The sequence below is a fragment of the Salvelinus alpinus genome, chromosome 7 (assembly GCF_045679555.1).
Source record: "Salvelinus alpinus chromosome 7, SLU_Salpinus.1, whole genome shotgun sequence".
Taxonomy (NCBI): Eukaryota; Metazoa; Chordata; class Actinopteri; order Salmoniformes; family Salmonidae; genus Salvelinus; species Salvelinus alpinus.
Window position 1 is genome coordinate 13544190 of NC_092092.1, and position 26345 is coordinate 13570534.

General features: G+C 43.8%; 1 protein-coding gene across 8 annotated transcripts in view; it reads right to left on the reverse strand.

The window, feature by feature from the left end:
* LOC139580487 (uncharacterized) overlaps positions 1 to 25924 on the reverse strand; it is a 32515-nt gene extending 6591 nt beyond the window's left edge. Inside the window, exons 1-14 of one of the 8 annotated variants that reach the window (XM_071409224.1) lie at positions 22929 to 24249; positions 22629 to 22707; positions 18369 to 18862; positions 17785 to 18090; positions 16835 to 16892; positions 16196 to 16352; positions 14329 to 15871; positions 13902 to 13981; positions 11425 to 11535; positions 9368 to 9535; positions 8973 to 9075; positions 8454 to 8683; positions 8107 to 8371; positions 1015 to 1374 (exon numbers count right to left, since the gene is read on the reverse strand). In XM_071409224.1, coding sequence (XP_071265325.1) covers positions 1015 to 1374; positions 8107 to 8371; positions 8454 to 8683; positions 8973 to 9075; positions 9368 to 9535; positions 11425 to 11535; positions 13902 to 13981; positions 14329 to 15871; positions 16196 to 16352; positions 16835 to 16892; positions 17785 to 18090; positions 18369 to 18862; positions 22629 to 22671 — 3918 coding nt within the window. In that variant the 5' untranslated portion in view covers positions 22672 to 22707; positions 22929 to 24249. Of the gene's footprint in view, positions 1 to 1014; positions 1375 to 1684; positions 1967 to 8106; positions 8372 to 8453; positions 8684 to 8972; positions 9076 to 9367; positions 9536 to 11424; positions 11536 to 13901; positions 13982 to 14328; positions 15872 to 16195; positions 16353 to 16834; positions 16893 to 17784; positions 18091 to 18368; positions 18863 to 19592; positions 19680 to 22628; positions 24268 to 25581 lie in introns of those variants that run through there. The other 7 variants (XR_011676052.1, XM_071409227.1, XM_071409226.1 and 4 more) reach the window with 7 other exon arrangements.
* Positions 25925 to 26345: the final 421 nt, after the last annotated feature.

The window sequence follows — 26345 nt, forward strand, 5'->3', positions numbered from 1 at the left end:
ATCTTTGTCCCCATGTGCAGTTGCAAACCGTAGTCTGGCTTTTTTATGGTGGCTTTGGAGCAGTGGCTTCTTCCTTGCTGAGCGGCCTTTCAGGCTATGTCGATATAGGACTCGTTTTACTGTGGATATAGATACTTTGTACCTGTTTCCTCCAGCATCTTCACAAGGTCCTTTGCTGTTGTTCTGGGATTGATTTGCACTTTCCGCACCAAAGTACGTTCATCTCTAGGAGACAGAAGGCGTCTCCTTCCTGAGCGGTATGACCGCTGCGTGGTCCCATGGTGTTTATACTTGCGTACTATTGTTTGTAGAGATGAACGTGGTACCTTCAGACGTTTGGAAATTGCTCCCAAGGATGAACCAGACGTGTGGAGATCTACAATTTTTTCGCCTGAGGTCTTGGCTAATTTCTTTTGATTTTCCCATGTTGTCAAGCAAAGAGGCACTGAGTTTGAAGGTAGGCCTTGAAATACATCCACAGGTACACCTCCAATTGACTCAAATGATGTCAATTAGCCTATCAGAAGCTTCTAAAGCCATGACATAATTTTCTGGAATTTTCCAAGCTGTTTAAAGGCACAGTCAACTTAGTGTATGTAAACTTCTGACCCACTGGAATTGTGATAGTGAATTATAAGTGAAATAATCTGTCTGTAAACAATTGTTGGAAAAATTACTTGTGTCATGCACAAAGTAGATGTCCTAACCGACTTGCCAAAACTATAGTTTGCTTACAAGAAATTTGTGGAGTGGTTGAAAAACGAGTTTTAATGACTCCGACCTAAGTGTATGTAAACTTCCGACTTCAACTGTATATACACTTCCCTTGAAACCACTGTCGGTTGTGTGACCTAATGAACACAACCCTAGTTCTCCTGATTTAACCGGACAACAGGTGTAGTCACTTGGAACCAGACGCAAGCAAACAAACCTATGCTGGGCGGGACTAGCTGCTGCTCTTGTCCAATAAGAAACTCATATTTTGTTGCAAAACAAATTCTGTTGCAAAATTACCCATATATACACCCTGGTAAATAACCCTTTGTTGACCTGCTGGTCCAGGGAGGCACAGTCCTCCTCTTCCTCCCGCTCTCTGTGTGGGTGGTGACTCCTCCTGTAGCAGGAGGTGGCCAGCCCCCGGAGAAGTGAGGAGGGCCGCATTTGGGAGAGGTAGGGACGCAGGTCTGACAGCTGGAACTCTGTGTTGGAGGGAATGTAAGTGCATCTGTTGTTCAGCAGCTTGGAGATGGCCAACACACTGAGGTGTCTCCTGAGTTGCTTGCCGCGCATGCTGTCTGGCAGGAGCTCAACCAGCCAGCGCAGGTTGTGGTGGTCCTCAGTCAGGGCAATCAGCGACATGCAGATCCTGGGCAGCTACCGGACAGGAGATAGATCAACATCAACAATGAGACAGGAGAAACAGACACACAACACAGTGAGATGAGTTTACCTAGCAAAGGAAAGAAATAAAGTTCAAACTATCAAAAGAAAGAAATTGTGACAAGTATTCATTCATCTCCAGCACCATACCAGTGTCTACATACAGTGAGCTCCAAAAGTATTGTGACAGTAGCTAGGTTTCCATCCAATTTGTGACAGATTTTCATTTGGAATAAAAAAAAAAAAAATCTGCATAGAATAACATGCTCATTTTCCACCAGAGATGCGTTTCCATCAAACTAACCTTTTGCGGATAAAAGGCTGTGCGCGATGACGTAGTGCACATAAAAATAACTTTTGCAGTTAAATTACAAGTTACATGGGTTTCCATAGGGCCTCCCGAGTGGCGCAGCTGTCTAAGGCACTGCATCGCAGTGTTTCCTCCGACACATTGGTGCAGCTGGTTTCCGGGATAAGCGAGCAGTGTGTCCAGAAGCAGTGCAGCTTAGCAGGGTCGTGTTTCGGAGGACACATGGCTCTCGAGCTTCGCCTCTCCCGAGTCCGTACGGGAGTTGCAGCAATGGGACTGTAAATACCAATTGGATCCCACGAAATTGAGAAAAAAGGGGGGTAAAAAGTAACATTTTATTTTTTATATAAAATAAACAAACGAGTTTAGCATTTTCAACTTTACTGATGGTTTTGTAACAAAATTGTTGCGTATATTGCAAATGTGCCCACTCTAGTCTTGGCACATGCACATTAACCAACATCTCGCAGATACAGTGCAGGTAGGCTACCTACATTATGAGATTATTATGGACAAGAGTGATATTTTTTGTATTTGTCAAACGGCAGCCAAGCATTGATGATCATGTCACCACAATAAGAACCTCGATATTCATTGGAAAAGAGCATCAAGCTCATCACCTTGCACTTTCACCTCCTAACTTAGTTCATCTGTAGCCTAATAAACAGCATGGTTTACAGATTGGTAGTGGGAGGACCACACAACATCGCGTGACTCCAAGTTTACTTAAATATGATGGTTATATTAGTATTTGCTCATAAAGGCGTTTCCACTGCCATTTCTCACAATTTATTTTAGACACAAAAAGATCCCACCATGTCGAACAAACAAATTGTCTGTTGGCATTTCATGTTGTTTCCATCAGCCCGGTCGTGATGGACTTTTTTCATGCGTCATGTAATTCATCCGCATGAAATGGTTGGATGGAAGCCTGGTTAGTGACACATTTTTGGGGTTTTGGCTCTGGTCTACAGCACTTTGGATTTGAATTGATACAAAATTACAGAGGCACAAACATCACACCCCCTAAGAAATGCTAACCTCTCCTGTTCTTGTAATGGTGAGAGGTTAGCGTGTCTTGGGGGTATGATATAAAATGTTAACCTCTCCTGTTCTTGTAATGATGAGAAGTTAGCATGTCTTGGGGGGGATGATATAAAATGTTAACCTCTCCTGTTCTTGTAATGGTGAGAGGTTAGCATGTCTTGGGGGATGATATAAATGCTAACCTCTCCTGTTCTTGTAATGGTGAGAGGTTAGCGTGTCTTGGGGGTATGATATAAAATGTTAACCTCTCCTGTTCTTGTAATGATGAGAAGTTAGCATGTCTTGGGGGGGATGATATAAAATGTTAACCTCTCCTGTTCTTGTAATGGTGAGAGGTTAGCATGTCTTGGGGGATGATATAAATGCTAACCTCTCCTGTTCTTGTAATGGTGAGAGGTTAGCATGTCTTGGGGGGGATGATATAAAATGTTAACCTCTCCTGTTCTTGTAATGGTGAGAAGTTAGCATGTCTTGGGGGATGATATAAATGTTACCCTCTCCTGTTCTTGTAATGATGAGAAGTTAGCATGTCTTGGGGGATGATATAAATGTTACCCTCTCCTGTTCTTGTAATGGTGAGAGGTTAGCATTTCTTGGGGGTATGATATAAAATGTTAACCTCTCCTGTTCTTGTAATGGTGAGAGGTTAGCATGTCTTGGGGGGATGATATAAAATGTTAACCTCTCCTGTTCTTGTAATGGTGAGAGGTTAGCATGTCTCCGTAATCATGGTAGCATCCACATTAATGTAGAAGTGTTTAGAAACATATTCTATTCTTATTTAGAATAAAAGTTACCCAAAATGGCACAATACATTATTTACCATTCATTTCTATTGGACACAAAATAATCTCAAACACAAACAAAACAAACAGCAAATGTATCCAACAAGTTTGTAGAGTCAAGCTTGATGTAAATCATTGTGTGCTATGAATATGGGACCAAATATTACACTTTTGACTACTTTAATACACAAGTGAATTTGTCCCAATACGTTTGGTCCCCGATATTAGGGGGGACTACGTACAAAAAGTGTTATAATTTCTAAATGGTTCATCCAATATGAATGGTAATACCCTCACATGAAAGCTGACAGTCTGCACTTTAACCTCAGCCGTTGCATCATCCAAAGTGCTAGAGTACAGAAACAAAACATGTAAAAAAGGTGCAAGTCTACATTCTGTCGTTAAAAAGGGCCTAAAAAAGGTCCTATTCCAAGACAGAGGTGGATTAAAAGTAAAAAAAAATCCTCTTAAATTACTATTGTAATTCCTAATTCAATGTCAAAATCTGTAATGAGTTTCTAGCCAGGGGGAGGGCATTCCCATGCCCCCTGTCACCACCTGTTTAAATGTTTTTACTTTAGATTATATCAAATTGCACTTTTTAACGTTATCTGTTTTTTACAACAAAACTTAGAAATTTGCCATTTTCATGTACTGTATGTAGACACTGGTATGGTACCAGAGATAATGAATATGATGTTGAAAAGTGGTGGAGTTTCCCCTTTAAAGGCCTTCTAAACCTGCCTTGTTCTTGACCCCTGGCTAAAACAGGCCCTGGGCTTATCTCAAATTAACACAAGCATGTGTTAACTAAGGACTCATACGTGTATTCCAGAGACCTGGGCTAACGTACAAACAACACGCGACAAATACATCCCATCCCCGACATGCATCCAATGTTACGTTCTATCTAGAGTCCTGCCCTGCCCGCAACGTTCAGGCCCTACTCTGTCCCGATTGCTTCTGCCAAATTTAAGGCCCGGCTCGGCCCTAACCCGAAATCAGAAATACAGTAACTTCCTCATATCTATAGGTGCTTTTCTCGGTCTGTCCCCGGCTCCCTGCGCTGTGTGTGTGAGTATCCATAGCAACGGCTCCGCATGACAAGACGTGAGAGCTGTTAGTTGGTGTTAGCTAGCTACCTTTCGTCACTCGAAACTTGGACAAAACACTTATTTTGGGTGAAATAACCTCTTCCTGTCGACTCGGACAGGTAAACAAGAGAGTGGCAGGCGTCATGAGTAGTGGTGCAACAGATCACAAAACTCACGGTTTTGAGTCAAGGATCAGATCATCAGATCAGCAAAAAACAAGAGACAAATAACTTTGCTTTCCATTTATTACTTAAAGAACACTTAAAGACAGGAACTTTTCAATGTTTCAATAAAATCTTAAAATAAAATCTTAAAATAAAATATTCAATTGTTAAATTAAAGCGCAATATGAGGCGTGACACCTTCCTTTGAACAATAGTGAATGAAATAATAGCCTGTGTCAACATAAAAAAAAAAGTTTAAAAGAAAGCAAAGAAAATCAGACCTGAGATTATATCCTCATCTTTTTGAAAAATAATTTGAAGTTGTCTACATTGTCTGGGGAGAGGGTAGACCTCTTTGCAGTCACTATGTCCCCTGCCGTGGAGAACACCAGGCACAGCCAGGTAGCGTCTTGCCATCATGGCAATGTGAGGGTATTTACACTCATTGCTTTTCCACCATCCACTGGAACGCCGCGTGCTGCCTTGTAGGATGCCACCTCCTCTTCGATGGTGTTGGCAAACGTCTTGCCTGTGACCTTGCTCATAAAGGTCGCCCCGAAAAGCTCCTTCATGGCCAAATTATTTTGTGGAGGAGATGTCTCCGAGTCTGCTCCTGTCAGCTCTGTGGCTTGACCCGGCAGAAAAAAATGGCTTGATCTATTAAACTAACAAATCATTTATTTTCATAGAACTATAATTGTGGCAATAACATTTAATAAAAGCCATTATTATTCCAAATCAAAAATGGATGATTCTAATAGCAATAGCATAGACTAACAGACGGCACTATATTTATTATTTAAGTAATTCACTCTTTGTTTTACCTTTTCAGTGGCCACAATGTCAGTGGTGACATCACTGTGTCCTCCGCTGTAGGGCTAAATTGATCACATGTGCAAAGAAAGCCATCTGTGGCCCCAGTCCAGGCTCCATCACTGCATTTACTTGGTTCTTGGCATTATCTGTGGTGGTTGGGATATTGCTATTGGGCCTCTAGCTTCCACTCTGCTACTGTTCCTAGCAGTACCTGTGCCAGATTTGTGCCTCTAATACAGGGGGCGTGTCTGTAGCACCGGACTTCACATCTCCCACTCCTCTGGTCTAGTGAGCAGTCACAGTCACGTAGCTTTCCGTTACCCTGGAGGTGTGGTGAAGGCAACAGAGGATGCCTTGGATAATTCATCGACAATTTTGATATTTTCCTGTTCATAAAGATCTGGCACCATCTTCATACTGGAGTGGGTGCGCCAGGGGATTTCCTAGCGTGGCTCAAGCACTTTCACCATATTTTTAAACCCTTTGTTTTCCACAACAGAGTATGGCCTCATGTCTGCAGAGATAAACATCCCAATAGATTTGGTGATGACTTTAGCTCAGTCTGATGCTACAGCAAAGGGCTGCTTAAATGTCACGGTGAGAAGTTGTCTCTTGGCTGAGTTGGCTCCTGTCACTGACACACCAGGGTGATGACGCTTTAAGTGTGGCCATGCTCAATCTATTTCCATGAGCATACGGCTTTGTGGCACAATGCCTAGACTAGAGGTCGACCGATTAATTAGGCCCGATTTCAAGTTTTCATAACAATCGGTAATCTGCATTTTTGGATGCCGATTATGGCCGATTAGATTGCACTCCACGAGGAGACTGCTTGGCAGGCTGACCACCTGTTACGCGAGTGCAGCAAGCAGCCAAGGTAAGTTGCTAGCTAGCATTAAACAATCAATTTTAACATAACCATTAGTTAACTACACGTGGTTGATGATATTACTAGTTTAACTAGCTTGTCCTGCGTTGCAAATAATCAATGCGGTGCCTGTTAATTTATCATCGAATCACAGCCTACTTCGTCAAACGGGTGATGATTTAACAAGCTCATTCGTGAAAAAAGCACTGTCGTTGCACCAATGTGTACCTAACCATAAACATCAATGCCTTTCTTAAAATCAATACACAAGTATATATTTTTTAACCTGCATATTTAGTTAAAAGAAATTCATGTTAGCAGGCAATATTAACTAGGGAAATTGTGTCACTTCTCTTGCGTTCAGTGCATGCAGAGTCAGGGTATATGCAGCAGTTTGGGCCGCCTGGCTCGTTGCAAACTGTGTGAAGACCATTTCTTCCAAAAAAGACCGCAATTCATTTGCCAGAATTTTACATAATTATGACATAATGTTGAAGGTTGTGCAATGTAACAGCAATATTTAGACTTATAGATGTGGTTCCGTATTTCACTGAAAGAATAAACGTTTTGTTGTACTTTTTCTTTCTTCTCCAACACTGTTTTTGCATTATTTAAACTAAATTGTTTTTATTTATGTATTATATTAAGTTAAAATATAAGTGTTCATTCAGTATTGTTGTAATTGTCATTATTACAAATATATAAAAATCGTTCGATTGATCGGTATCGGCGTTGAAAAATCATAAAATCTGTCGACCTCTAGCCTACACACCGTAATGGTGTTGTCCACCACCCTTCTTCCGTCATATTTGACAGGGAAGCCTAAGTGCTCCCATAAATTAGACTTAAATGAAGCGGGAGGTTTTTCCAGTTCTTCAGCTCCTCCGCCAGCCATGGCTGTCACTGCTCTTTTTTTCTTCTTTGCTTTTTGCAATGCGAACATCCAGGATTGATTCGTTGGGATTCAACATGCCCCGTTCACATGAACAGTAAACACAACTGCTTTAAAAAAATAATCAAATCAACCTTCAGGCTTCAGAGTAAAACACAACATGCATTTGTCTTGTCTTTATCTTCTCACTGCAACTCTGCATCGAAATTTAGCCAATTAATACTTTAAAAAGTAACAGCAGCAGTTAAACTGTATTTCACACTATGATGGTTAAACTCTGCAATTGATCTGCGGTTCACCTGCGTGCTGAGCCGTGGGGGGTGATCCGTACGGATCACGGATCAACTACGGTCCGTTACACCACTAGTCATGAGCATATGTAGATTAAGTGAAAGTGCAGCTTTTGTGATTGAACCTAGAAAATTCTTGACCCTGTTTCAAAATGGCTATTTTGGCACTGTGTTTAAAAAAAGTCAGTGCTAACCCTGCTCCGGAGCAGGGCCAGCTAGCCCTGGGCTAAGGATGGTGCTAGTCCACTTTACAATGTGCAAGCGTGAACACTCCCTTAGCCCTGGGCTTATTTAGACAGCAAATAATTGGATGGGGAAACAAGCAGGTAGGAGATGAAGTTATAAATGCTGAGGCGGGGATTGAACCCACAACCATTGGGGTTGCACATGTACACGTGTTACTACGGCACCACGCAGAAGCCACAGAAGAAGAAAGAAATAAAACAGTTGACTGACTGACCATGATGTCCAAGTCCCTTATGCTGTTGACCAGGTTGTGCAGTAGGGAGCGGAGGTGCTCAGTGGGCTGGAGGGCGAGCTGCGTGTCCAGGCCCACTCTGCTCACCACCGTCAGGAGTAACAGCAGGTCTCGGTCACTGTAGACCCGCGGGCACAACGACGTACAATGACACATGTACTTGACGACATTGTCAAAGTTGTGTTCAGGGAAAGTTCTGAGCTCCTTCTTGCTGGACAGGCTCTCTGTGCTGATCTGGAGGCCCTCTCTACATACACACAGGTAGTTATTATCTGTCTATCAGAAAAATTGTATGAACAAAGTAGTTATTGACACACACACAGACTTACATCAGGTCTCCCTCAGTGAAGGGGGGTTGTAGGTTCTCCAGGGGGAAAAGGGTGACGAAGGGAACCCCCATGTTCATGAAGACCAGGGTCATGTCTCCAATACTGGGCACCCACACCTCAAACCTCTCACTCTTATTCAGCACCATGTGTTCAGCAGCGGAACAGGCAATATCTCCAAGGGCCTGTAGTACCTGATGACAGGTCAGCCTGTCTGAGTGGACTGACATCATCTACAGGAGGGAGGGATGGAGAGAGAAAGAGAGAGGCTGACTTTTTGTCTGTCTTTAATGAGCCATCCTCATTTGATTAAAAACATTTTAGTACCCACCCGTTAGTCCTCCCCCTATGTTAGTCCCCCCCACAAAAAAAATTGTTGCGTACCACCAAACCACCAGAGGGAGAGAACAACAGAAGAGACATCAGTACATTGATCAATTAAAATTAAGCAATTATACAAACAAATAAATCAATTTGATTAGTCTAGCGCAGGGACAGGTAAAAGGGGGTGTAGAGTAGTACCTGGAAGAGCCAGCGGGTCACCTGGGGAGGACAGGGGGAGGAGCAGTAGGCTCTCTGGAACAGCTGGGAACTGACCTGGGTCCTGAACTGGTCTGGAGAGGACCTGAGAGACACAGAGGAAACGAGAGAGAGAGAGAGAAAACGAGAGAGAAAACGAGAGAGAGAGAGAGAAAACGAGAGAGAAAACGAGAGAGAGAAAACGAGAGAGAGAGAGAGAGAGAGAGAGAGAGAGAGAGAGAGAGAGAGAGAGAGAGAGAGAGAGAGAGAGAGAGAGAGGAAAAACACACACCAGAGAGATGAGAGAGAGAGAGAGAGGGGAAAAACAACAGAGATGGGGTGATGGGGCAAGAGAGGAGAGGACTGAACATTTCCTCTCAGTCACACACACATCTTACCAGAGGATTGTTTTCTGTGTGGTGTCACACGGGGTGACGTTACAGCGTCTCAGCTGCAGTGTGTGTTGGCTGAAGAGACGGCCAAAGTTGTCCAGGCTAAACACCGCTTCCCCGGGGTGCAGGTCCTGGATGGCACTAGACAACACCGAGAAACGCTGCAGGAAATCCCTGGGGTTGACAAGAGATACACACATGGAAGTGTGGGATTGTGGTTATTAGTCCTCCTCGTGTGTGTGTGTATGTAGTTACCTCTGCTCCTAGGATTAACTGGAAATGTGGTACCTAGACACTTCAACCGAAAATGTCCGCTGCATTTATCTGCCTTAATCGACGTTATCGGCGCCCGTAGAGCGGTTGTTTTTAAGGGCCTTGCTCACAGACAGAACAGCAGATTTTCCCACATTGCCCGGTTCAGGGATTCAAACCAGCGACCTTTCGCTGTTAACCTCTAGGCTACCTGCACTCTGTTTTCTGTACGCTCCACTTTTGTGTTTATATGGATGTACAGTACCAGTCTAAAGTACTGGGTTGACTTTATTTTTACTGTTTTCTACATTGTAGAATAATAGTGAAGACATCAAAACTATGAAATAACACATATGGAATCATGTAGTAACCCCAAAAAAGTGTTAAACAAATCAAAATATATTTTATATCTAAGATTCTTTAAAGTAGCCACCCTTTGCCTTGACAGCTTCGCACACTCGTGCCATTCTCTCAACCAGCTTCATGAGGTAGTCACCTGGAATGCATTTCAATGAACAGGTGTGCCTTGTTAAAAGTTCATTTGTGGAATTTCTTCCCTTGTTAATGCGTTTGAGCCAAATCAGTGTGACAAGATAGGGCTATCTTCTGTATACCACCCCTATTTGATAAAATATCAAGTCCATTAAATGGCAAGAACAGCTCAAATAAACAAAGAGAAACGACAGTCCATCATTACTTTAAGAAAATGTCAAGAACTTCAAGTGAAGTGAAAAACCATCAAGCGCTATGATGAAACTGGCTCTCATGAGGACCGCCACAGGAAAGGAAGACCCCGAGTTACCTCTGCTGCAGAGGATAAGTTCATTAGAGTTAACAGCCTCAGATTGCTGCCCAAATAAATGCCTCACAGAGGTCAAGTAACAGACACATCTCAACATCAACTGTTCAGAGGAGACTGTGTGAATCAGGCCTTCATGGTCAAATTGCTGCAAAGGAAACACTACTAAAGGACACCAATAAGAAGAACAGACTTGCTTGGGCAAAGAAACATGAGCAATGGACATTAGACTGGTGGAAATCTGTCCTTTGGTCATATGAGTCCAAATTTGAGATTTTTGGTTCCAACCGCCGTGTCTTTGTGAGACGCAGAGTAGGTGAACGGATGATCTCCGCATGTGTGGTTCCGACCGTGAAGCATGGAGGAGGAGGTGGGATGGGGCTTTGCTGGTGACAGTGTCAACAGCGAATTCAAGGCACACTTAACCAGCATGGCTACCACAGCATTCTGCAGCGAAATGCCATGCCATCTGGTTTGTGCTTAGTGGGACTATCATTTGTTTTTCAACAGGGCAATGACCCAAAACACACCTCTAGGCTGTGTGTAAGGGGTATTTGACCAAGAAGGAGAGTGATAGAGTGCTGCATCAGATGACCTGGCCTCCACAATCACCCAACCTCAACCCAATTGAGATGGTTTGGGATGAGTTGGACTGCAGAGTGAAGAAAAAGCAGAAAACAAGTGCTCATCATATGTGGAAACTCATTCAAGACTGTTGGAAAAGCCTTCCAGGTGAAGATGGTTGAGAGAATGCCAAGAGTGTGCAAAGCTGTCATCAATGCAAAGGGTGGCTACTTTGAAGAATCTCAAATATATTTAGATTTTTTAACACTTTTTTTGGTTACTACATGATTCCATATGTGTTATTTCATAGTTTTGATGTCTTCACTATTATTTTACAATGTAGAAAATAGTAAAAATAAAGAAAAACCCTTGAATGAGTAGGTGTGTCCAAACTTTTGACTGGTACTGTATGTTTTAAGTGTATGTGTGTGTGCGTGCGTGTAGTTACTTTTGCTGCAGTGAGATAGCCTCCTCAATGTTCTCCTCCTCCTCTTCCTCAGCCAATCTCAGCAGTTTCTCCTTACAGGAGAGATGCAGCTTGGCTTCCATCTCCTTAGACCTGGGGAGAATAACCACGACATAGCACACATTGTTATGACATAGAGCTCTTGTTTAATTCTAAAAGTCTAAGCCGTTGGGGGGTTCTAAGCTGACATATGGAATTGTTTTAAGATGGTCATACCATGGATCATTTAGCTATTTGATTAAGAATTTTTAGGTAACTAACAAAATATATATATTTGATAAAATATTGAATTTGGCCTTTACTACTATAGCCCAGAGAAACACATTGAAAAACACATTTATAAATGGGAAAAAAGACAGTCAAAAACTAAATCATGAGAAACAAGGTTTTGAAGTGTTTGCTCTATATCTAGAGACATAAGAAAGCTCAGGAAATATATATATTCTTTACACATATTTAACCCCTTTTGGGTAGGCACAAATCTACCTTCATCCTTCCATTCCTTTTTAAAAACGGTACAGGTTACCTTCAGACGACACTTGTGGGGGTCATAGAGCAAAACGGCGAACACCATCGTGTTTGTGAAAGTTTCCCCTTTCCATAGTAACATAGTTTTACGTCAAACAGTTCAGACGCTCCAGACATTATCGTGAGAAGACCGATTTGTGGGATGTCACATGGTTTGACAAACACCGCTCTAGCTCTGTCACCTTTCACCGCAGAAGTGCGACATAGGCAGATGCGGTGAATTGAGATTCATCCAAGGCAAAAAAACAGATCTCTCTAGTTTAGCAAAGCTCTCCAGTTTAGCAGAGCTCTCCAGGTTAGCAGAGCTCTCCAGGTTAGCAGGGCTCTCCAGTTTAACAGGGCTCTCCAGTTTAACAGGGCTCTCCAGTTTAACAGAGCTCTCCAGTTTAACAGAGCTCTCCAGTTTAACAGAGCTCTCCAGTTTAGCAGAGCTCTCCAGGTTAGCAGAGCTCTCCAGGTTAGCAGAGCTCTCCAGTTTAACAGAGCTCTCCAGTTTAACAGAGCTCTCCAGTTTAACAGAGCTCTCCAGTTTAGCAGATCTCTCTATCTAAAGTGACTGATTTTGATGGAGATTGTGTTTATTATGTTACTTAGATTGATGTAACATAATAAACACAGGTCGACTAGGGGGTTAAGCAATGCAGAGACCTCTCCATCACCTTAGACCTGGGGGAATAACCACGACAGTGTTGTGACATAGTACTCATACAATATGATATACAACTCTTGTTTAAGCAATGCAGAGACCTCTCCATCACCTTAGACCTGGGGGGGAAACAACAAGGACAGAACAAAGTCACGTTTCACAGCAATGTGTCATCTCACAACAACGATGATACTGTTATTTATTGTTGTGCCTCGTCTCACAAAAGCTTCACAGAACTTGCAAACTTATTTTTATACTGTTCAACATACCTTGTGTCAATTGAAGATTATCCCTAATACTGACAAAGCTAATGGTGTTTTCTAAAGCAAGAAATAGATCTCTGAACATTTCACCTATTACGTCAGGGCAATGAGATTGAGACTGTAACCTCATAAAAACTTGGAATTTTAATTGATGATGGCCTCATTTAAATTGCATATTCAACAACTTACACAAAAATTGAAGCTGAAGTTGGGATTTATTTTAGGAATAAGGCTCGTTTTTCTTTTGAAGCCAGAAGGAGGCTAGTATCAGCTACATGTATGCCTTTACTAGACTATGGGGATATTTTATATATGAATGCTTCCGCTCAGTGTTTGAGATCAATTGACACCTTTTACCAAGGCGCACTGAGATTTATTTTAAACTGCAAAACCATTGCGCACCACTACACTCTATATACCAAGGTTGGCTGGCCTTCTCTAGTCACTCGTAGGCTCAGTCACTGGTATACTTTTATTTACAAAGCCATTTTGGGTTTACTACCATTTTATTTGGGCATTTTTGTGGTGGGTACTCTCTTTGTTCGCAGGACTTTATCCTGCTAACTGTTCCAAATGTCCAAACTAAATTTGGTAAAAGGGCTTTTATGTGCTCTGCCCCATCGGCTTGGAACGCTTTACAAAATACTTTTAACCTGGAAGAACATGTCCTGATTGGTGTTTGTAAATCACTGATGAAGGACTTTGATGCTGATTCCCTGACCTGTCAATGTTTTTAATGTGCTGTTTTATGATTTTGTTATACACTTGTGAATTCTATGGTTTTTACTAGATTACTTGTAGTTTTTCATGTTATTTGTCTGTAATTGTGTAATGACTTGGTGCTGCCTATCTTGGCCAGGACGCTCTTGAAAAATAGATTTTAAATCTCAATGAGCCCTTCCTGGTTAAAAAAAATAAATAAAATGGTACATTGTCATTTTAAAGCAATGCAGTGATTTCTCTATCTAAAAGACCCACATGGAGAAAATAGCACTATAATGTCACTTATGATAAAGCAAAACCTTTGAATGCTCTCCTTTTCCTTCAGCATCTCATCCAGGTTGTTCCTGTAACTGGTGTGTTTCGCTTTAGATGAAGAAGCCTGCCAGAGAAAACACCACATCAACGTTATCAACCCATTTAGACTGAGGTAATACTAGTGTAAAACACTGTACCAAACACTGTAGCATTGTTAGAGACGACTTGTAATTTGTAGTACACTGTTTAACGGCACTTCAAATTAGTCCTTTGAACTTTTCTAACCTTTTACAATTAGTTACAACTAAACCATATAAATGCATTATAGAAAGTTGCTCCTTACAGACTGGTTATAGTGGCTATACTGGACCGCATTTAGGCCTACATCAAAACTGGAAAATGACAATAAGTGAATAAAACATTTTTGACCACGACCCATAGGGACACAGCCCGAAGAAAGTTGCATCTTACTGGTTGGCTGTGGTGTGGGAGTCCAACGGGGATGCTGGGTACAGGGATGGTTCCTTTTTCTGGGGTGTCTGGGGGCCGGGCGGTACGGTCCAGGATCTGATGCAGGGACGGCAGCTGGTCTTCGTCACTGCTGCTGCTGTTCTGGGATAGCGCCAACTCTAGCCCCAGGCTCAGGTCGAGGCCTAGGCTCAACTCCACATCCAGAGGGTCCTCCTCCAGACTCTTACGGGAATTGTTCTTGTTGCTTCTTTGTTCTCCTTCCTCAAGGAACGATAAACTCTTATGGACCTTCTGGTCTCCTTCCTTCCTCTTGTCACCCTCCTTTCCTTGTCCATGTCGGTCCAGGGTTGAGGAGGGACTGGTTTTGAGGTCTGCCGTCTCCAAGCTAAATGACTTGTCCTTACATGAGGATGAAGACTTTGCAGAGGCTGAGAGGGGGATAGTTTTCAGAATGGAGGACTCTGTCTTGAGGTAGGCATTCTCATTCATAGGTGACACCAACTCTGCTGAAGCAATACTAGAAGATCTTGTTTTCAGTCCTGAGGTGACATCCTTAGGGGGCTTCCCTGAGGAAGATACAGTGCTGGTGATGGCTCTGTACAAGCCGCTCTCTAGTTTAGTCAAGTCATTCCTGCTCAACTCCAGCCTTACAAAGGAGGAGTAGATTTTGGGGTCCAGGAGTAGCTTACAGGGGTCCATTGCAGTGTCCGTACAGGAAGAGATCTTGGGACATGGGATTCGCTGTGAGCGGGATCTTGGGGGGATTTCTCTAGGGCTTGTTACATAGGGGGACCCCGGTCCCATACTAGCATCACTGACAGTAGCCAACACAACAGACAGAGGAACCTTGTTGTGTACAGAGGGCGACCTGTCTCCTCTCTGGGGACTAGGGGAAAAGGTAATCGCTGCTCTAGACAGGCTAGAGGTTATGGGGTCAGGGGTGAAAAGGTCATTCAGGTCATCCGGCAAGGCAGACGTTCTCCGTGGGCGAGAGACGTGTCGCTTATTTTCCAATGCGTGATGGCGCCGAGAACTAGGGCAGCTCGAGTCCGAGCTCTGAGATTTTGAGTCGGGTTTGGGGGTTCTCCCGTCGGGGCGAACTGTCGGTTCTCTTCCTCCACTCTCTCGCTCTCTGGTCTCTTTAGCTCTACTGCATTCTCCTCTACTATGGATTGTGACTGGCAGGTTGGCTGGGTTGCCAGATTGGCTGTAGCGGTTGCCTGTTTGAGGACATCTACCACTGTAAAAAGATTGAGTGTTGCCAGATTGGTGATTCATTCTCCTGTATCCAGCCTGAGGGTTGCCGTTCTCCCTCACACTATTGCAGCATGGCGTCTTTCCATGGCCGGTGCAGCGCTTCCTCGCAGGTTTGGGTGTGGAGAGTGGATAGGTAGGGACAGTCCTCCTGTCTCTCGCCATCCCTTCCTCTGTCTTCTTAGGGGTGAGACTCTTCTTCAACCTTAGAGTAGGACTTGAGCTCAGATTGTTCTTCATGAAGACTTTCTTCAGGTAGGATGGGTTGGGGCTGGTGGACATCTTAGAACTAGGAGTAAGGGGTCAAATTAAATCAAATGTATTCATAACAGACCACTTAGCCATCACAAACCAGGCTTTACAGAGATCACAACCAGTAACATTTCTGGCTTTTCAATTGATATTATATTCATTGATTCTTGTAGAAGGCCTTATGAGCTTAGTTAGCACAATTATCTAAACGATCATAAGTCAAAATATAAGGTTAGCTCACTCCATCGTCCATCTTTCTGTAGTCATTTCCAGCTACTACACATCATACAAAGTTAGCCCTAATAGTAATTGCTGAAGGGGACAAATAAAGTTGCATTGAATTAAATGTTTACCCCCTCACCTGGCTGTTCCATCGGGTGGGTGCCAGGTACTGATAGGGCCTGGGATATAGTCCTCTGGACGAAGTCTCTTATTAGCCATGTCCTCTCCTCTTCCTCCGTTTTTCTCCTCCAAGTCTGGGTGTCTGAGTCTCTTCAGAGACAGGGATCTGGTGCCTCCTGGTGGGAAACATCATAATCAACATTCACAGTAAATAGAATATTTCATATAAAGTTCAACAAGTAATATACTAGAGAACGAGTATGTGGGTTTTTACAAGGCCCCTCAACAGATGACAAAATATTACATGAATTGTGAAGTCAATTGTGATAACCCCTTTTTCAAGCCCTTTAGCACACATAACAGAGAGGCCCACTAGATAACTAGATAAAAGTGCACTTCATGCAAAGTTAGCCTGAATTTGCATAGTATACTACTCCAAACAAATCATTAGTCAAATGGCAGAAGGGGCATCAGAAACTTCTATACATGTCTGCATCAGTATTGTTACTGTACAAAAAGAACAACATTGAAACTTCTCATTTGGAGATGGTTAACCTATTGATGTGCTCATAGACTCATTTTACAAGGGTTCAGGATTCTAAAATAGATCTATGATGGGCTTGTTATTTACATAAGAGTTAGTAGGTCTAATTTGTACCTGGAGTGAACCGCTTGTTAGAGGGAGTGGTTCCTCTGTGGTCCAGGGAACCACGACTCTGTGGAAAGACCGGAAACAGAAGAGAACCAAATATCAACATCATTGAATTGTCATTATTGACGTGCCTGTGTGCAATGAGAGTGAGACAGTTTAGATTCTATGTGTTCGTATCTGCTGAGGACACAGACTTTCAGGATCAATGAAGTACAATACATGGTCAAAGGTATGTGGAGACCTGCTCGTCGAACATCTCATTCCAAAATCATCTGCATTAATATGGAGTTGGTCCCCTTTGCTGCTATAACAGCGTCCACTCTTCTGGGAAGGCTTTCCACTGGATGTTGGAACATTGTTGCAGGGACTTGCTTCCATTCAGCCACAAGAGCATTAGTGAGGTCGGGCACTGATATTGGGTGATTAAGCCTGGCTCGTAGTCGGCGTTCCAATTCATCTCAAAGGTGTTCAATGGGGTTTAGGTCAGGGCTCTGTGCAGGCCAGTCAAGTTATTCCACACCAATCTCGACAAACCATTTCTGTATGGACCTCGCTTTGTGCACGGGGGCATTGTCATGCTGACACAGGAAAGGGCCTTCCCCTAACTGTTACCACAAAGTTGGAAGCACAGAATCATCTAGAATGTCATTGTACGCTGTAGCGTTAAGAAACCCATTTCATGAAGCTCCTGAAGAACAGTTCTTGTACTGACATTACTTCCAGAGGCAGAACTCGGGAGTGAGTGTTGCAACCAGTGCCCGACCTCACTAATGCCCTTGTGGCTGAATGGAAGCAAGTCCCAGCAGCAATGTTCCAACATCTAGTGGAAAGCCTTCCCAGAAGAGTGGAGGCTGTTATAGCTGCAAAGGGGGGACCAACTCAATATTAACGCACATGATTTTGGAATGAGATGTTCAACGAGCAGGTGTCCACATACATTTGGTCATGTAGTGTACCTGCTGTGGATTGACAGGGATGCACGTGGTGGGTGACAGTGGACCACCAAGAATCATCGTACTCTCCTTCCCGTCTCCTCCTACTTTGTACTGGCGGATAGACTGGAGAGACTGCGAGAGCTTCTGGGAGAAGTGGTGCCTGCGCTCTGGCGGGCTACTCCCCGGGCTCTGGAGGTCCACGTAAGGGGAAGGTAGCGGCTGGCTGCTCTGCCCCGGTCTGGAGGTAACGGTTGGGGGCACAGAGAGCCTGCGGAGCTGGGCAACAGGGAACGGCGGTCTAGAGCTCCCAACATCACTGGATCCAACCTATAAGTGTGTTGGATAGACATGAGGTAAAGCTGCCGTGAGATTGTTATGCCAATGGAAAGTAGATAGATACAGCAAATTAAGTATGTAGGGATCAGGATAGGGGTCAACTCCATGTCAATTCAGAAAGTAAACCGAATTCCAATTTTCCCCACTGAAAAGCATTGAAGAGAGTTGGAATGGGAATTACAGTATACTTCCTGAATTGACCGGAATTGACCCCAACGCTAATAGGGATGTGATCAGAGAAAAGAGAACAAACTCAAAAGAAACTCTACCTTGAGTTTCTTGTTCATGTCTTCCCTCAGCACCGCTCCATAGTCCCTCCTTCTGCTGGGGGCACTGACTCTGCATGGGGGAAGGGAGGAGGGCGACAGTGGGTTGTCCTTTCCCATACCACCCCTAGTGTTAAAGGTCTTGCCCCTATAGGGGTTAGGGGTCACAGGGTTGTGGGAATGCTGGATTTCCCTGATTAGGGTGTTTGTAAAGTTGGCCGGGCCATCCTTTGCTTCACCCCCACCTCCAACCCCGGAGGCTCGGTGGTGTACCCCTGGCAGGTGGGGAGGGTGAGGAGGCAGGCCAGGAGCGGGCTTCGCCCTGAGTTCGACCAGTTCGGGGCTGGTCAAGGGTAGCACCCGTTTGGGCAGGGGGTAAGTGTTGGGGTTGGACAGGTGTCCGGGGGGCTGAGAGGGTTTCATCTCGGTCTCCTGGAGGGAGGAGAGGGCCGGTGAGGGTTTAGGACGAGGAGACACCAGAGGGATGACGTCTTTGACTGCAAACACAGGTGGAAAAGGGATACAGGTGTGAGCACACAGACCAACAGAGATATAATCCAGCACCATATGGAGGAACCATCACCTCCCATTTCACAGCAAGCTTGCACAAAGGGAAAATGCACACTGTATTAATGCAGGTTAACAGCCCCAAAGCATTATTAGAGTTGCCACAATACCAGGATGGCGATACTACGATAGTAGATTTTCCACGGCAAAAAAGAAAACACGAATTAGACTGAACTCTATAGCCCTATATAAAACCTACTTTAATGTTAAATTGTGGGTGCTACAGCTTGCAGAATAAACAAATGTGACTCTAGATTGTCAGCTTGATGGTGAGAGATTTTGGCTTGCCTACGGTCTGCGGACTGACCAAGGTCCACTGTCTTCCAGAAGGCTGTGTCCATGATATCGCTGCTTCACACGGTTATGGCCAACTACTCCAATTTTGACACCATCGTCACTCACGTAGGTTTTAACAACCTTAGTTTTCGGCGATCTGAGGAAGGACTACAATTTTTTTTTAAAGCCCTCGCTTGCACAGGGAAGAGAATAATTATCTCTGGCCCCCTCCCGTGCTTCAGAAGGCCTTCTGGACGTTTCAGTCGACTCTTTGCCCTAAACGAGTACCTGAAGAAACTTTGCAACGACAGGATTGTCTCTTTTTGTGACAACTCTGATTTGCTGTGGGAACAAGCAAGCCTTTTTAAAGGAGACGGGATTCACCCGAACTGCAGGGGTTCCAGGATTATCTCCAGCAACATGGCAAACTGTTTTACAGACTGACGGGGTCTGGCAGTGCTCCAGTTCTCCCTGTCAGAATAAGCAACAGAGGACTTAGAAAGCATATCAACTCCTGTAGAAAGGGCACTATGGTTATTGTGAGTAACCTCATTTATGTTCCTTTAACTCCACCTTCTGTCATCTACCATTCTGATAGATTGGAGACTGTCAAAAAACGTGGTTGTAACGTTAATAGGTTTGGTTACCTCTAGGCAGATGCCCCAGGGGCAGTGGCTCACACTCATTGAAAGTCACTTTTAAATGTTAGAACAATCACTAGTAAAACCTCATTACTGACTGCAAAGTTGATTGCATGTTTCTCACTGAAACATGGCCGTCTTCAGACTGTAGTGCTGCTCTTATTGAAGCCCCCCCCCCGGGCTAAAGCTTTTCATACTCTATCAGAAAATGGAAAAAGGGTGGGGGGACATACACTATTTCTACTAATGCTCTCAGCTGTAAGGACATTTCATTTGGATACTTTGGGTCTTTTCAGCATCATGCTATACTGTTTAAATGTCATTGTGTTGGGAGATGTTATATTCATGTTGACAAAGAGAATTTATGAATCTTTTGAGCTCTATGGACTTTATCCACCATGTTACTGGGCCCACCCATAAGCACAGCCATTCTCTGGACCTGGTTATTACCAAGAGGCTTTCTACTGACATATCCTCTATTGTTGATGTTGCTTTATCTGATCACCACTGTGTGTTCATTACTACCTTGTTGCCCATAGCACATGGTAATACTGAACACATTATTAAACACTATCCTACCTTTGAAGTTGCTACAGATTTTATTGAGTGTATGAACAATAAATACTCCATCACCTATTCTGCCTTCCTCTTGTGATTCAGTTGATAACTTTAATAACAAATGAAGGGTAACCATTGATGCCACAGCTCCAGTAAAGTTGACAAAGGCCACATCCAAATGGAGACTGAGGAAATGAATAAATTAAGGAGAAATTGCAGAAAGGCAGAGCGGAAGTGGAGAAAGTCAAAGTTGCAGGTCCATTAAGATACTCCGAGAGCAACTTGGCATATAATGCACTCGGAAAGTATTCAGACCCCTTGACTTTTTCCACATTTTGTTATGTTACAGCCTTATTCTAAAATGGATTAAATAGTTGTTTCCCCTCATCAATCTACACACAATACCCCATAATGACAAAGCAAAACAGGTATTTAGAAATTGTTCCAAATTTATATACAAAAAAAATGGAAATATCACATTTACATAAGTATTCAGACCCTTTACTCAGTACTTTGTTGAAACACCTTTGGCAGCGATTAGAGCCTTGAGCCTTCTTGGGTATGACGCTACAAACTTGACACACCTGTATTTGGGGAGTTTCTCCAATTCTTCTCTGCAGATCCTCTCAAGCTCTGTCAGGTTGGATGGGGAATGTCGCTGCACAGCTATTTTCAGGTCTCTCCAGAGATGTTCGATTGGGTTCAAGTCCGGGCTCTGGCTGGGCCACTCGAGGACATTCAGAGACTTGTTCTGAAGCCACTCCTGCGTTGTCTTGGCTGTGTGCTTAGGGTCGTTATCCTGTTGGAAGGTGAACCTTCGCCCACAGTCTGAGGTCCTGAGTGCTCTGGAGCAGGTTTTCATCTAGGATCTCTCTGTATTTCGCTCTGTTCCTCGATCCTGACTAGTCTTCCAATCCCTGCCCTGAAAAACATCACCAAAGCATGACGCTGCCACCACCATGCTTCACCATAGGTATGGTGCCAGGTTTCCTCCAGACGTGAGGATTGGCATTCAGGCCAAAGAGTTTGATCTTGGTTTCATCAGACCAGAGAATCTTGGTTTCTCATGGTCTGAGATGCCTTTAGGCTAACTCCAAGCAGGCTGTCATGTGCATTTTACTGATGAGTGGCTTCCGTCTGGCCACTCTACCCGAAAGGCCTGATTGGTGGAGTGCTGCAGAGATATTTGTCCTTCTGGAAGGTTCTCCCATCTCCACAGAGCTCTGTCAGAGTGACCATCGGGTTCTTGGTCACCTCCCTGACCAAGGCTCTTCTCCCGCAATTGCTCAGTTTGGCCAAGCGGCCAGGCCCAGGAAGAGTCTTGGTGGTTCCAAACTTCTTCCATTTAAGAATGATGGAGGCCACGGTGTTCTTGGGGACCTGCAATGCTGCAAAAATGTTTTGGTACCCTTCCCCAGATCTGTGCCTCGACACAATCCTGTCTCGGAGCTCTACGGACAAATCCTTCGACCTCATTGCTTGGTTTTTGCTCTGACATGCACTGTCATGTCAATCCATTTTAGAATAAGGCTGTAACGTAACAAAATATGGAAAAGTGAAGGGGTCTGAATACTTTCCGAATGTACTTTAAGTACTGCTGTACACCTTTCCTAATCATATACTGCCTATACACACCATCATATACATATATATTTACAGTGGGGGAAAAAAGTATTTAGTCAGCCACCAATTGTGCAAGTTCTCCCACTTAAAAAGTTGAAAGAGGCCTGTAATTTTCATCATAGGTACACTTCAACTATGACAGACAAAATGAGAAGAAAAAAAATCGAGAAAATCACATTGTAGGATTTTTAATGAATTTATTTGCAAATTATTTGAACAGTCATCCAACTCGGAATTCCAACAGTGGAACTCGGGCCTCTTTCTAAGTTGGATGACCGTTTAAAATGTATTTTCACAGTCTGAGCTACGCTCTGAGTATCCAGTTGTCTTGAAAGCACTTTAGTTGAGGTTTCCCAGATCCCAGTTGTTGTGAACTCAGTATTAGTAGCTAGGACTCTTGGTGCTTACAAGACAACTGGGAACTAAGAAAAAAACTAGGTAAAATCATGACGTCAGTCATCTTTAAAGGAAACCACTCACCCACAGGCAGCGCTCCTAGTGGCCAGAGACTTTAATGCAGGGAAAATTAAATCAGTTCTACCAAATTTCCATCAACATGGAAAATGTGCAACAAGAGGGAAAAAAAATTCTAGATCACCTGTACTCCACACACACAGACGCGTACAAAGCTCTCCCTCCATTTGGTAAATCCGACCACAACTCGATCCTCCTGATTCCTGCTTACAAGCAAAAATTAAAGCAGGAAACACCAGTGACTCGGTCTATAAAAAAGTGGTCAGATGAAGCAGATGCTAAACTACAGGACTGTTTTACTATCACAGACTGGAATATGTTCCGGGATTCTTCCGATGGCATTGCAGAGTACACCACATCAGTTACTGGCTTTATCAATAAGTGCATTGAGGACGTTGTCCCCACAGTGACTGTACGTACATACCCCAGCCAGAAGCCATGAATTACAGCCAACATTCGCACTGAGCTCAAAGGTAGAGCTGCCGCTTTCAAGGTGCGGGACTCTAACCCGGAAGCTTACAAGAAATCCTGCTATGCCCTGCGAAGAACAATCAAACAGGCAAAGCGTCAATAGAGGGCTAAGATTGAATCATACTACACCGGCTCCGACGCTCATCTTATGTGGCAGGGCTTGCAAACTATTACAGACTACAAAGGGAAGCACAGCCGCGAGCTACCCAGTGACACGAGCCTACCAGACGAGTTATCACTTCTCTGCTCGCTTCGAGGCAAGCAACACTGAGGCAGGCATGAGAGCATCAGCTGTTCTGGACGACTGTGTGATCACGCTCTCCGTAGCCGACGTGAGTAAGACCTTTAAACAGGTCAACATACACAAGGCTGCGGGGCCAGACCGATTACCAGGACGTGTGCTGGCAGACCACCAAAGGCAGACCACCATAGTGGACCACCTTTGTGTTCTTGCGCCCAAGAACACAAAAGCAACCTGCCTAAATGACTGCAGACCCGTAGCACTCACGTCCGTAGCCATGAAGTGCTTTGAAAGGTTGGTAATGGCTCACATCAACACCATTATCCCAGAAACCCTAGACCCACTCCAATTTGCATACCGCCACAACAGATCAATCTATATTGCACTCCACACTGCCCTTTCCCACCTGGACAAAAGGAACACCTAAGTGAGAATGCTATTAATTGACAACAGCTCAGCGTTCAACACCATAGCACCCTCAAAGCTCATCACTAAGATAAGGACCCTGGGACTAAACACCTCCCTCTGCAACTGGATCCTGGACTTCCTGACGGCCCTCCCCCAGGTGGTGAGGGTAGGTAGCAACACATCTGCCACGCTGATCCTCAACACTGGAGCTCCCCAGGGGTGCGTGCTCAGTCCCCTCCTGTACTCCCTGTTCACCCACGACTGCATGGCTAGGCAGGACTCCAACACCATCATTAAAATTGCAGAGCTAACAACAGTGGTAGGTAGGCCTCATCACCGACAATGATGAGACAGCCTATAGGGAGGAGGTCAGAGACCTGGCCGGGTGGTGCCAGAAAAACAACCTATCCCTCGACGTAACCAAGACTAAGGAGATGATTGTGGACTACTGGAAAAGGAGGACCGAGCACGCCCCCATTCTCATCGACGGGGCTGTAGTGGAGCAGGTTGAGAGCTTCAAGTTCCTTGGTATCCACATCGACAACAAACTAGAATGGTCCAAACACACCAAGACAGTCATGAAGAGGGCACGACAAAGCCTATTCCTCCTCAGGAAACTAAAAAAAATTTGGCATGGGTCCTGAGATCCTCAAAAGGTTCTACAGCTGCAACATCGAGAGCATCCTGACTGGTTGCATCACTGCCTGGTACGGCAATTGCTCGGCCTCTGACCGCAAGGCACTACAGAGGGTAGTGCGTATGGCCCAGTACATCACTGGGGCTAAGCTGCCTGCCATCCAGGACCTCTACACCAGGCGGTGTCAGAGGAAGGCCCTAAAAATTGTCAAAGACCCCAGCCACCCCAGTCATAGAGTGTGCTCCCTACTACCGCATGGCAAGCGGTACAGGAGTGCCAAGTCTAGGACAAAAATGCCTCTCAACAGTTTTTACCCCCAAGCCATAAGACTCCTGAACAGGTAATCACATGGCTACCCGGACTATTTGCAATGTGTCCCCCCCCCCCCAAAAACCCTCTTTTACGCTGCTGCTACTCTGTTCATCATATATGCATAGTCACTTTAACTATACATTCATGTACATACTACCTCAATTGGGCCAACCAACCAGTGCTCCCGCACATTGGCTAACTGGGCTATCTGCATTGTGTCCCGCCACCCACCACCCGCCAACCCCTCTTTACACTACTGCTACTCTCTCTTCATCATATATGCATAGTCACTTTAACCATATCTACATACTACCTCAATCAGCCTGACAACCAGTGTCTGTATGTAGCCTCGCTACTGTATATAGCCTGTCTTTTTACTGTTGTTTTATTTCTTTACCTACCTATTATTCACCTAATAGCTTTTTTGCACTATTGGTTAGAGCCTGTAAGTAAGCATTTCACTGTAAGGTCTACCTACACCTGTTGTATTCGGCGCACGTGACAAATACACTTTTATTGATTTTCAGGGTGGAAAGTCAGAGCTTTAGAAATATGTTCCGAGTTTCCGACTTAGAATTCCACGTTTTATGACCTTTAAAAATGATTTCTCCCAGTCTGAGCTCGTATTTTTCGAGTTCTGAACGTAATATACAATCACACACAAGTCGACGTGTCCATTTGCTTAAAGTCAATATGTATGTTCACAAAGCAATTTGTCTCACTCGTCAATTTACCCGGAACTTAATGAAATGGGAACAGCTGATTTAAATTAAAATTAATTGAAGCTGATTTCCTGGTGTTTTTAGTCTTATGTCCAACAATGAAAACAAAATGTTTTTTTGGGGGGGGCAAATAAAACCACCCGCAAGTTGGGGAACCCTGACCTAGTGATAAGCTAGCTAGCTTTCTAACACGCTAACAGTCTAGCTTGCTGCCGTCTAGTTTCTGTTGCACAGGAAGTGTAAGGACTAAAATAACTTAATGAAATGCAGCTAACTCGTTTCTTACCTCCCATTTCCTTTAGATCCTATTTTGTTTCATTATGACAGAACAAGTTCTCCGTTAAACACTAACCTTGCTATGTTATTTGTTTCCTATCAGGATATCATGGTGCTTTCAAGACAACTGGTAACTCGAGAGAAAAAAAAAAAGTGGTCAAACTCTGACATCGTTTATATTCAGGTCGGAATGTCGGAGCTCTAGAAAGATGTTCGCGTTTCTGACTTGGAACACCAAGTTGGATGACCGTTCAAAAATATTTTTCCCAGTCTGAGTTCGTATTTTTACGAGTTCCCAGTTATCTTCTAGGAACATACAGAGCGTATATGCGTGTTCCTAGGTTGTCTAAAACACATTGAAGTCGGAGATTTCCGAGTTCCGACTTGTTTTGAACGCGGCATTTGACTGTCGACCTGTCTGTCCATTTGCTTAAAGTCTATAATTATGTCCACAAAGCAATTTGTCTCACTCATCAATTTACCTGGAATTTGTATAAGAGTCATAATTTAACAATTTATGAAATCGTATAGAAAGCAAAACATGTATAGGTTGCTAACTTGCTACTGTACTCTAGCAACCAAATAGTGTCGACTTAAAAAAAAAAAAAAAATCGTAAACAACAGGTGTGGACTTAACAATGAAATGTTACTTACGGCCCTTCCCAACAATGCAGAGAGCAAAAAAAAAGATCAATAGAAAAATATCTAATAACAAGGAATAAATACACAATCATGAGTAACGATAACTTGGCTATATACACGGGGTACGTTATT